This window comes from Hydractinia symbiolongicarpus, chromosome 11, assembly GCF_029227915.1.
Source record: "Hydractinia symbiolongicarpus strain clone_291-10 chromosome 11, HSymV2.1, whole genome shotgun sequence".
Lineage (NCBI taxonomy): Eukaryota > Metazoa > Cnidaria > Hydrozoa > Anthoathecata > Hydractiniidae > Hydractinia > Hydractinia symbiolongicarpus.
In genome coordinates, this window is record NC_079885.1 from 12,786,315 (window position 1) to 12,799,263 (window position 12,949).

Below are 12,949 nucleotides of genomic sequence, written 5' to 3' on the forward strand. Positions count from 1 at the left end.
ATTTATTATTTACATTAAAATATTTAGTTGGATGCTTTCAAAAAAGTTTGGCGCAAGAAAAGAAACTTTCGTGGAAAAATAATTTCGCGGAAAATTACCCTTATTTTGTTTGAAAGTTTCTTCCGCAGAATACGCCTTGCTCATCCGCGAAAGTTTATTTTCGCGAAAAAATTTTAGCCGTCCAATAATTTAGTATCAAATTTTGATTTATAAATCGTAAACGCGAAAATTTACTTCTGTGAGGTAACAGAAATCTCAAATCCGCGAAAGTTTACTCCTGCGAAATCGAGTGCTAAATTTTCCATTAACGCTTTTTCGTGATGTTTTTTTTAGGAACATTTTTACCTGGTTTACCGAAGCCTCCGCCGTGTCGATCATATAAATTAAGTGAAGCTCGTTTGGCAACGCTTGATAGTAGCAGCAACGGTGGAGAGAGTTCTGATGAAAATGAGGACGAGGAGGATGAAGATGTTTTGGCAGGATATACAGAAGGAACAAGAGATGACTATTTCAAATTGTGAATGATTGCTCCTGAAGTGGTTGACTTGACGTCTTCCTGTTAACAAGCAGAGAAGTGTATATTAAGATGTGTTGGGAATTCGAAAGGACTAAAATATGTCAAAGAATTTAGTAAACTTTACGAAACAAACAGCTTTGTTTTGTTGATATAGTTTTGAAGACGTGTTTTTACTACAATGCGCTGGTTTATACGAAATAAAAACTTATATTTCTCACAAAAATTGTTATCTCCGTTATACAGAAGGAGCCCTGATTCTTCATGATATTTTACCGAACAGTTTAAAGAGGCGGGGAATTTTTTTTGAACCGTTATCATGTATACACTTTTCAAACATAATTCAAAAAAGCACGTATTTATTTATTTTGTAAGTTAAAAACAAAAATAAAAAAATATATAAGAAAACTTCTTTGTTTGAAAGTGGTCGTTTTATAAGAAAACGTGCCTAAAGTCATGTATTGTACCCACCTTGTCTGCTCACTTGCGCATTCCCAATGTGTTTCCTTTTACACGTCAAATGCTGCAGCATTTTGGATCAAAAGAACAGGAAGAAGAAAAAAACTGAGATAAAAGAAAAAGAAGAAAAAAGCACAGAAGGCTAGAACGTAGGTAGATAATTTTTCTTGCCTTTTTACAAAATGTGTCAAAATGTTTTCGTCCAGCCTCCTAACATCTGCAACTCTGCAATTTGTAAACTTCTTTTCAATTTTTTGATTCTCTTTGATTTGAGCTTCAAGTATAAACTCAGCTTTAACGACATTTTTTTGCAGTTATGTTTCTTATTACACACATTTGTTTTGCTTTAAAGATGAGATTTCTCGTTCACATTGACAAGAAATTTGAATTTGTTCTCTGTGTTCTCACTGCATCTACTTTAAAGAATTGACATTGTTCTCGATACTTTAGTAACTAATTAATACACCTTAACGGTAATTCAATTGTGCATGCGTTCCTACGGCTCTCCATTGTTTTACAGTATCGGAAAAAAGGAGGTAAAAATCGTGTTTTTATAAGAGTTTGTTACAGACGAAAGCGTGTTTTCTTCAGTTTTTTAACTTCCCTTGTATCAATTTCTTTCAAATTTTGAGGAAACGTTAATAATAATAAGATACAACTTATGTGTACTTTTCATTAAAAACAAAACGCGGCAAGAAAAGTTATCACGAAAGAACATGTTTACTCCTTATAAAAGTGTGATGTTTACCTCCTCCGATCGCAAAATAAGCTGCGATGGAGTGTTACTTTTCCCCAAAACTGTTAAACAGACGAACCTACATTGAAATTTTCGCTTGAAAACCTGATAATAGACACATGTGCTCTTAAAAATAAAGCTGTAGTAAAGAAGAACGTATTACATTTCCAAATTTGATACTAACGTCTTAATCTTGTTATAAATTTAGCTGCCCTTGCTTTAAAGTATCGCTAGTTTACTCGATATTGCCTCATATTGTTGTTTGGTTGAACTTTTTTGAGGTTTGCGGGAAGTGTCTTTTGAAAATAACCCAAAAGTCGACTTTCCCTATTTTCGACAAGTAACTTCATTCTAAGGCGGCAAGTGGCGTATTTTGCATTCTTGACCCCAGAGCTTTTTGAGATACTTTCGAGGTTTTAATCCCAAAGAGCTCTGGGGACGAGAATGCGTATTTTCTTGTCTGTCCGCAAGAAAAAAGTCGTGCTAGTGAAATATGAAATGCGATATATTTTTGTCGATCTATTTGCGGCGGGCAAATTTCCGCGTGTACTTTCCCCGCGCAATAACGACTATGTTTATGGTTGTAGAATGAAGTTCTTTCTCATTCTTCTGGTGGCATTATCAATTAGCTGCGCAATAAAAGATGATTATTGCGAACGTGACGAACATGGTTCATGTAAAGTGAACACGAATACATGTGAAGAAGAAGATGAGCCTTGTTTTCTCGATGAACCAGTTCAAGAAAAAGAAAGTGTTAAATCGGGATATCCTCATTTTGAGACATTATCTAGACTCGATGGAATGAAGGTAAGTGATTATAGGCTAGTTATATCAGAAGATAGACGTGCGTAAAACTTGAAGTTTGATTTGTTTAGTTGAAGGGACCAAGGGAGGAAAAAAAACACTCTTAGTACACACTTTAACAGAAATTCGTCTCAAATCATGAAGCTATACGTAATGAACTATAGACTGGGGTTGGCGGGAGATGTTTTTGTATTATACGTTGTTCGACTTCGTGTAAATACGAAGTGTTGTTTATTTTCTGACGTAGGTAAATCTTATGTTTTTCATCAGGTTGGAAGCGAACAACATTTCAACATAGATGGTTTCAACTTTAAATTGTTAACGCGCTCGCTAAAGCCTTTATTGTTCGGTAAGCTCTCTCTCTCTATCTATCTTAAATGTTTAGAAATTATTTACGCGTTCCTTTAAAACCCATCCGTTGTGTCGCTTTTCCTATATTGTCGAGAGTGAGACATGTAGAAATTTTCAAAAATTTTCAAAAAATTAAAAAAATATATACGAACTAGTGTATGTAGAAGATGGAGAAAACATTGACTTTATCGAACTGTAAGAATTAATACTGTTGAAGTTTATTTCCCTACTTGCAAAACGATCCAGATGGCGTTTGGAGCCTGTGTTGTGTAGATTGTTGCCCTGAAATATAATTTTATATCTTGTAAATATTTCTGTTCACATTTATCATCTCTTCTAATAATTTTATATCTTGTAAATATTTCTGTTCACATTTATCATCTCTTCTAATTATGTGTTTACATTTATCATCTCTTCTAATTATGCTGTTCACATTTATAATCTCTTCTAATTGTGCTGTTCACATTTATAATCTCTTCTAATTATGCTGTTCACATTTATCATCTCTTCTAATTATGCTGTTCACATTTATCATCTCTTCTAATTATGCTGTTCACATTTATCATCTCTTCTAATTATGTGTTCACATTTATCATCTCTTCTAATTATGTGTTCACATTTATCATCTCTTCTAATTATGCTGTTCACATTTATCATCTCTTCTAATTATGTGTTCACATTTATAATCTCTTCTAATTATGCTGTTCACATTTATCATCTCTTCTAATTGTGCTGTTCACATTTATAATCTCTTCTAATTATGCTGTTCACATTTATCATCTCTTCTAATTATGTGTTCACATTTATCATCTCTTCTAATTATGTGTTCACATTTATCATCTCTTCTAATTATGCTGTTCACATTTATCATCTCTTCTAATTATATGTTCACATTTATCATCTCTTCTAATTATGCTGTTCACATTTATAATCTCTTCTAATTATGCTGTTCACATTTATCATCTCTTCTAATTATGCTGTTCACATTTATCATCTCTTCTAATTATGTGTTCACATTTATAATCTCTTCTAATTATGCTGTTCACATTTATCATCTCTTCTAATTATGCTGTTCACATTTATCATCTCTTCTAATTATGCTGTTCACATTTATCATCTCTTCTAATTATGCTGTTCACATTTATCATCTCTTCTAATTATGCTGTTCACATTTATCATCTCTTCTAATTATGCGATTTTTGTTGTGTGATGATTTACTTTAATTTCTTTTCGTTTTTCTGTTCTGGGATTTCTTTATCTTTACTTTACCATAATTTCCCCAAAATGCTCTCAACTTCGGGTCATTTTACTTATTTCCTGCATATACCATCGGAAATGTTTAAAAACTGTTTTTTAAACCTTGGTTCTCACTATGAGCTAGCCTAGTGAACTAAGTTTTCTTCGAGGATATCAAATTCAGCTTCCCTAAAACGGAAGCTCAGACACAATCAAACGCCAGAGCAAATCCCTAAAATCCCAATCCACCTTATAGCAAACCCCGAATTACAATCCAATGAGCACAAAGTCGATGTGGTCGCATCCTACCTCCTACAAGAATTAATTATATTTGTTCTGGTCAGTGAGGCCATTCGCTCTAAAAACAAAAAAATTCCCGAAAGCAAAGAACAATAGAATTTCCCAATCAAAAAGCGCGGTTAGTATTCTGACCGCAGGGGAATCGTTTGAGACCAAGCCTGATCTTTTCCACGTTAACTATTCCGAATGGTGGTAGGAAAAATAATGGTTTGTCTCCTGGCTAACTATGCGCTAACGATGAGCTAACCATAGTGCGCGTGATATGTTAAGCGATTTCATTTTTGAAGGTACAGGTGCATCATGCATTCGTTTCACGTTCACACTACGGTGCATCGTTAGCACTTTTGTAGCATAAACTAATATGAGAAGAAGCTGTGAAAAAGAAAGAAATTATTATTACGTAGCCCAGACGTATCTTGGCAAAAAGGAGTTAAAAAAATACGAAAAAGGAAAAGATTTTGGGTTTTAGGCAGCTTTCTCTTTGTACCCCCTAACCGTTTTGTCACAAAGACAGGGAAACTCTTTTACCCTGAACGCCAATTCTTCTTCTTCTCCAAACGTCAGTTTGTTTAATTTTATCTCCCATTTTAGATTTAAAATGACCTTTTACAACGAAGCATCCGACAATTTTTTTAAAAATAAAAGGCTTTGAGCACGATTTCTGTCGGCTACCTCTGAAGATTGCTAAAATTGAGCTTATCTCACTGTTAGCCGAAAAAAAAATATTAAAAAATTTGAATTTTAAAAATCGGCTAACGATGGGGTCAGCTGTGAGCTAAGCAGGTACTTTTACACTCCAAGATGAAAAGGGTTTTAACGCATCATACTTACTATGCTTAGCTTACTGTTAGCCCATAGTGAGAAGCAAGTTTAAACGGTCAAATTACACAACAAACGAATTTTTACCGCTAGAAAAATAGTTTATAATTTATGCAGAAGTAACAATAGAAAAATGTCCTTCATATGATGTGCCTGAAAACATGTCACAGAGCCTCAGAACCAATCTCGTCCGCAGAGGTTCTTGCCTTTTTGACAATAAGGGGGCGCCTTGTTAGCCGTCAATTATGCGTTACCGGCTTTAGCATCAGTCAACAAACCCTCCGAACGAGATTGCTTTATGGCAAAGTCGTATGTTTGATGTTCTGTCTAAACGAGTCAGTAGTGTTAAACATGAAGATTAGAGAAGAGTATTCATCACACAGTCTATAGTCGATTGATATCTTTTCTTACATTCTGTGGGTTTTAATTTGAATCTCAATTCTATCACATCGAAATGTAGATGTTATTTCTTTACAACATCGAAATGTAGATGATTGTTTTTTTGCTTACTGTATTAATAATTCTGCTTCTCACTTTCAATACTTTTTTTATGTGGAAATAAAACTGGGAAGTAAATCATCTTATAAATCATCTATTGCAATGTGCTGTTTATAATACTTGATATTTCCATAGAAATACCAAATGCATTATCAGAAGATGAGATGGCGCATGTTCTTGAGAAAGCTATGGACCCTCATTACAGTGGTGGATTGTTTGCAAGTCAGGCGAAAGGCGGTTTGACACCAGAAGATTCATTTAAACCATCCACAGGTGATCATAGCTATTTTGGTCATATTCGTATTTTTTATTACTATATCTTCTCCTCACCGATGTGTTTTATTTAACGTACAATGGAAACAATTATAATTTTCAATTCTGGACCTACATTAAAATACCTCAAGGGAAAGAAATTTTGCGGTAAGAAATATTTACGGAGTTTGTTTTTGAGACCTGAAATTGAGAGACTTTTTTGCGATTGAATGTTTCATTAAGAAAATGCGGAATTAATCCTTCCCATTAAATCGTTTAAACCGGAGGAGAAAAGCATAGGTGATTTAAACCGGAGGAGAAAAGCATAGGTGATTTTCCGCAGATAGTGTAGTGGTTCGTCTGCTGCTCCCAGTTCTGGGGACGACTGTGAATGGAATCCCGCTTTCTGCCAGGCAGTATGTTAGTGATGCGCTAAGTAGCTTCTCTTCAATAAGAGAAAAGCACTTTAATTTTGCACTTTGAACATTTTCCTAGGAAAATGACAAGAAAAAGTGTTTCCGCAGCAAATATCAATTACAATTGTCTGAAGGTTATCGTCTCACTGATTGTCTTCACGACTTTCAAATGTTTTTGCGATTCAATAGTTTTTCATTAGGAAAATGCGAAACTTATTTTGGTGATTTACCCTAAAAAGTGTAATTTTGCGGAACTTATTTTGGTGATTTACCCTAAAAAGTGTAATTTTGCGGAACTTATTTTGGTGATTTACCCTAAAACGTGTAATTTTGCGGAACTTAATTTTTCGAGACGGGTCTAAATCACAAAAATAATTTCCGCTTTAATTTCTTCCTGCAAAAACTCCTCCGAAGGTAGATTCTGCTGTAAACGTTGAAAGTTTCAGTATAGGTACCACGTCACCACCTAGCAGAAAACAAACTATAGACCTTTACCATTTTTAAATTTATAACGACGAAAGATAGCAAAAAAAAACAAGAAACCATCTAACAACGGTGTATTCACAAGAAGAACTGAAGAAGTGGCGTGTTAAAAACTTAAGGAGTTATTTGTTACCTGATGGGGGGGGGGGCGGGTACATAAAGCTGATTTAATTAAGAAACTGCTTGCAGCAGAATTGCTTAATCTCCCTGCACTTTATCGTTGGAAAAAAAGCAAAAAAAAGACGTTCAAAACCGACATGTGTCTAAAACGGACAGCTAATGATATTAATTAAGATCAATTAGCATCGGCTACTGATGGACAGGCTTCTGTTTTATGTTTTCGAATAAATGTTCACCTTAAAAATAACCATTCCTACAACTCTGTACCAGAAAATCTATTGAATGTAGAACCATGGAAGACATCTGCAAACAATCATCTTCGTCATCTGAATTTTTCACTGCACATGCAGAAAACAGGACAGAGAATCATATTAACATTATTGAAGATGTGAGTAAAAGTCAAGCAAGTAATAAGCACTGGTTCAGTTACCGCCATGATATGATTACAGCATCTCTTTCACGCACAGTGTTATTTCCTTGTCCAAAAATAAAAACTCATCACAATCATTTTTTAATAGTTTGATTGCAAAAAAATTTAGGTTATAAACAAACCAATTTGTGAGTAACAAGTGTAAAAATGTGCGGCTTAATGACATTTTTATTGACATTTTTCTGGATATTTAAGAGCATGTTACATGCTTCCACAGCACAACAATCATTAATTCCGATAACAATAATTATTCTTTAATAAAAACCACAGAAGAATAGTAAACATTAAAAGTTTCAAAGTTTGTTGAATTTCCGCGCCCGAAGGCGTAGGAAATTCTTTAAAACCGTCGTTTTTTTCTTTCGGAGCATTTTTTGAGAAAAAATCGACCCTGGGATTTCACGTTCTTCTGAGAGGAGGATAGTATTGGTATTACCGACTAACTAACTAACCCTGTCCCAAATGGTCAAATGCAACGTCACAGATTTAAACTTCGTACCCAAGCTCCCAAGTACTGGGAAGTCATCCAAATGACGTTTCAGGACGAAATTGGTATTTGTTTTCGACAAAATTTGGCACAGTTAACAAAAAAAGTATGCTGAACATAATGGTGACATAATAATTTTGATTTTTGTCACCTAAATGTCATTTTAGGCCAAAATTTGTCCAATAATCAAAACTACTTTATTTTAAACAAAATTTGGCACAGTTAACAAATGAAGTATGCTGAACATGATGGTGACATCAAAATTTTGATTTCTTGTTACCTAAATGCCATTTTAGGCCAAAATTGGTCCAAAAATTAAAACTACTTCATTTTTGACAAAATTTGGCACAGTTAACAAATAAAGTATGCTGAAAATGATGATGATACAAAAGTTTGATTTTTTTTGTCAACTAAATGCCGTTTAAGACCATAAACGTTTCAATCACAAGACTTTCAACCATTAGACTGTATTTTTTGTTAGCAATTTCTTAGCAATTTCTTTTAAAATGTGAGTTTATTATGACACGTTTCGTTTTGTTTGCGTTTGTTGTATGATATGTCACTTGTGTGCTTTATCTTCAGAGCTTCATGCACCAAACCTCTCCGAATGTTTGGCACGTAGCAGGTTGTCATTAAATATTTTGGTAGCGAGCGGAAATTCTTAGAGCCCCCAGGGCTTCTTGTTTTGATTTGAGATACCCTGATTTTCTCATACTGCGTTGTGAAGTTATAAATTTAAAAATGGTAGCAAGTATCAGGAAAAAGGTCTATTTTAATATGGGTTGTTATCTATGTTGTCTACAAATTCTAGAAAAAGCTTTACTAAATATTTTGCGTTACATGGTCGCGTTCGCATACGTTTGCGATTTTTGCGATGTTAGGTAAAATTCGCTTTAAGTAACAGTGAGTTAAATTGACTAGTGGAATTTGCGAGAATATCCGCAAATTTTAATTTTAAATGAATAAAAAGCACAGATTACTAATCTTTTATAAAGTAAAAGTTTCCTTTCGCTTAATTAAATACTCTAAATTTGTCTAACTAATTACCTGCGAGATTGAAAACATTTATTTTCACAAATTTCGTGTCGGAGAAATAAAACACGTTCAAGGTATAAACACTTCACCTAACTATATTTTATTTCTTCATAAATTGTTCTTGCATGCTTTGCGCAAATTCTAATCATTTTTGTTGGTAGCAAGGTGATTGATAATCGTAATCTCTTTTCCAAATTATTTAGCTAAAGGAAAAGCGTTAGGTCCAGCTGGGCAGTTCAGTAATTGGGATTTAAACGAAGACAAAATTATTGATTTGGATGAGGTGAGTGCTTTCATGAGTAACAACTTTGAACCCAGTGCTTTTAGCGTACCAATGCACGCGTAATATAATGTTATAGCAACACAAGGTCCAAATCCAACATAAAACAAAGCAACTTGTTAGCAACAGCCAGCCTGAAGTAATTTAATTAAAAAAAAGAATGGACAGACAACAGGAATTAGGAAAAGTAGAAGCTTCCTTGTTTTAAAAGTTATATGACGTCACGTGATTGAAGCGGAATCGGGATTTTAATGAACGCACTAGCTTAACTGAGCAAGCAAACACGGGATAAATTTAGGACTTAATCAATAAGCAACAAGTATGAAAGAGTTGAGTGAAATAAAGAAATTTTGTGTTGCTTATAAAAACAGGAGATTATCCATTAAAATATCTATTCTAGACGTATATTCCCACATTCTAGATAAACTTCAGTCCGTTATTTTTCAAACGCGACGTTGTAAATAAGACAGTATGATAGGAAAATAACAAAATCGTTATTCGATCTTTAACGTTATTTATAACTTTATTTTTTTAAAAAGATGCTGGAAATATCTGTGAGGACACCATGATAGCTTAATTATACAAGCGAGATTGTTAGACAGCTTAAATTTAAATCTTTAATATTTAAAAGATGCATTATGCATTTTTCTAATATTTTAAAACTTTTATATTTTCGTTTAGGTTGGAAAATTTTGTCGAAATTACAATTTCTTATACTTTACGGAAACAGAGGTGAAGCAGATGTAAGCATTTTTCATAGCTACTTGTTTACCATTTTGATGGCTTGTAAACGCGTTTTGGTGGTTTTAAACGCGCTTTGGTGGTTGTAAACGCGTTTTAGGTGTTTTAAACGCGTTTTGGCGGTTGTAAAGGCGTTTTGGTGGTTTGTAAAGGCGTTTTGGGGGTTTGTAAACGGATTTTGATGTTTTGTAAACACGTTTTGGTGGTTTAAACGCATTTTGATGGTTTGTAAACACGTTTTGGGGTTTTTTAAACGCGTTTTAGCGGTTGTAAAAGCGTTTTGGTGGTTTGTAAAGGCGTTTTGGGGGTTTGTAAACACGTTTAAGTGGTTTGTAAACGCATTTTGATTTTTTTTAAACACGTTTTGGGGGTTTGTAAACACGTTTTAGTGGTTTGTAAACACGTTTTGGTGGTTTGTATGGGCGAATCTCCACCAAATAAATTAGTTTTGTTACGATCGATCGGTAACTGGTCGGATGTCTCTATTTTGAGATAAGTTTACGCGAAAAAGTAAAGACGATTTTTAAATTCTTATTTGCAGCATATACACAGCCACTATGTTTACTCTTTAGCGCTAATAAGAGAGTTATGCATGAGACGTAACAAACAAATATATATTCCTCCTAGGTTATAACTAAATTTAAATTCTCATTACAGCTCAAAATATCTCTACTTTATCGTCACATATTTTTCTAGGTTAAAAGATTTGGATATTCACGAGTTTGACGACGGTTAGTAATGATTTGTGTATGAGTTTATGGATAATTACATCTTGTGTCACACACCCCATAATAAATATTTGTTGTTTCTGATCTAAATCAGCCCCAAGTGTTCTAACTTTAGTTCTTTACGTATTTTTTCTCTCCTATGAAGGTTTTGTGGATGAAAACAAGTTCGAAATGTTGAATACACTTGGTATAGAAGACCACTTGAATCGAATGATGAGAGAGCATCCAAAATTCAAGCAACGGTTCAGTGATCAGGTGTGGCTGCCCATGGCGGAAGAATACGATCCTGTATTGTCATCTATTAGAGAGAGGTATTTTTCAGATCCAAAACTTTCGGACTAGTGTTTTGACACCTGGATAAATTCTTGTAAATTTTGCCACGGGAATAATTTTGTTCATCTTTAAAGTATTGAACAAAATATCCAGCGAATATGGGCGGTTTATTGTATTTTTTTAGGTTTGGGAAACTTTTTCACATTCCTTACAAAATCCTTCTTGGTTCTGAGCATTTGCAGGTATGTGTAGAAATTGTATTACTTACTTACTTGTGCGTGTAAATTAACAGAAGAAGCAACTAAGTTACCTGCTTAACCAGCCACGAAAAAATAGTTGTCTACATTCCATTTTTTAGGTTGTTCGTTACCAGCCCTTTGGTCACTACCACGCCCATCACGATAGTGAGACAGAGAAAGCTGTAAATAAACCGTGTTGTCATCATACGAATTCAAAAACAATACAACAATACGCAAAATGTCGACTGTGCAGGTAATACTGCGTGTTGTTCTCAATATTTTTCATTGTATTGAACACGCGCCAATGGTTAAGGTATCACATTTTCTCTTTATTACACATTAACTACCGATGTAGGCCTGTGTATCTATTTACCTCGACACTTTTTATTGCTTAAGTTGCTTAATATTAAGTTTCGCGTATTTTATCCATATTTTGTCCAAATTTGTCTGCGCGAAAATTTCCATAAAGGTCGATTCGCGAAAATAATATTCCCGAAATGTATATTTTGGACCTCAGCTTAGGTAATTGTTAGCACAAGCCGGCAAGCCAAAAAAAAAAACGTTTTAGATATTGCAAATAAAGAATTAGATGGTGAACGTTTTTAAAATGTTATTTTTATTAGGTTCATGACTATTATGATCTACCTTCGTGAACCAGAAGATGGAGGAGAAACTGCATTCCCGGCAGCCGATAATATTACATACTCTGATGCGGTATCAATTTTTTTATTACTTACATTTCATACTTTAACGCAAAATTGCAACTTTTTTGTCAACTTAATCTAAGTTGTTAAAACCATCGCTAATTACTCTTACGGCCTTGAAATTCCATGATAGTGTTTATTTAGATAAGAACGGTTTGAGTTTATTCTTCGTTTGAAAATTTCTTATTTCTGGTTGGTTGATTTGTAAAACAAAATATTCTTGCGATCTGATGGAAACGGCAAACAAATCTATCACAAAAAAATGACTGTGTAAATGGCTGCTTAAGTACTTACTCACAAAGCTGATAAATGTTCGCGAATTTCGTTGGCATATTAAATTACGAAAAAATGTACGAAAAAACACGAAGCTCGCGAAAATCAAGTGAATCTTCAACATGCGCAAGAATTATTTCTGAATAAAAAATGTAGACATCCGCAGAAAGCATTGCAGGACCATTTATCCAGCTTATTATTCTTTGGTCTATTTTTAGTCCTTTCGTCGCCGTGGCAACCCTGGTGTAGACTTATTCAACCTATCAGAGCACTGCTATGATTCGAATTTAGTGGTGAAAGCCAGGAAGGGAACTGCTGTCGCATGGTATAATCACTTGGTTGATTACAAAGGATGGTTAGGTGCTCTAGATGAGTGGAGTTTGCATGGAGGATGCGAAGTGAGGAAAGGTGAAAAATGGATCATGAACTTGTGGTTGACAGCACCCTACAAGGATGACGTGGATACACCCAGCATGTATTCGCTCGAAAGTATATTGAAAGAACAAGCAAGCATAAATGCATAATTTTAAAGCCGTGTTTACACTAGCAAATTTTTTTGATCTAAACCTGTGACGATAAATGTTTTTCTTTGTAATTATTTTAATTTATTTCTTTAACACGTAATGTGTAATGTCTACATCTTATTTATATATATATTTGTTGTGTAAACAAATGATAAAAAATAAAAGCTTTAGTTTTGAGACGGTAGAGTCGTCAGTTAAATATATGATTGCTAATGACAGTTTTGATGTGACCAATCAGAAAAAAAAAAAT

The 12,949-nt window shown here is 34.1% G+C and overlaps 2 protein-coding genes across 4 annotated transcripts in view; both read left to right on the forward strand.

Annotated features, from left to right (window-relative positions):
- Positions 1-740, forward strand: part of LOC130613693 (putative ATP-dependent RNA helicase TDRD12) — a 58,387-nt gene extending 57,647 nt beyond the window's left edge. For both annotated transcript variants that reach the window (XM_057435022.1, XM_057435023.1), the window contains exon 43: positions 334-740. In XM_057435022.1, coding sequence (XP_057291005.1) covers positions 334-521 — 188 coding nt within the window. In that variant the 3' untranslated portion in view covers positions 522-740. The remainder of the gene's footprint in view (positions 1-333) is intronic.
- A 232-nt stretch (positions 741-972) lies between these two features.
- LOC130613697 (transmembrane prolyl 4-hydroxylase-like) lies at positions 973-12,876 on the forward strand. 2 transcript variants are annotated; one of them, XM_057435027.1, is made up of 12 exons: positions 973-1,122; positions 2,297-2,516; positions 2,784-2,862; positions 5,853-5,990; positions 9,141-9,220; positions 9,899-9,960; positions 10,655-10,689; positions 10,832-10,997; positions 11,144-11,201; positions 11,318-11,451; positions 11,822-11,912; positions 12,394-12,876. In XM_057435027.1, exons 2-12 carry the CDS (start codon positions 2,298-2,300, stop codon positions 12,697-12,699), a joined length of 1,368 nt encoding a protein of 455 aa, XP_057291010.1. In that variant the 5' UTR covers positions 973-1,122; position 2,297; the 3' UTR covers positions 12,700-12,876. The 2 variants fall into 2 exon arrangements, with proteins under 2 accessions (XP_057291010.1, XP_057291011.1); XM_057435028.1 differs by having other exon boundaries at positions 985-1,126.
- Positions 12,877-12,949: the final 73 nt, after the last annotated feature.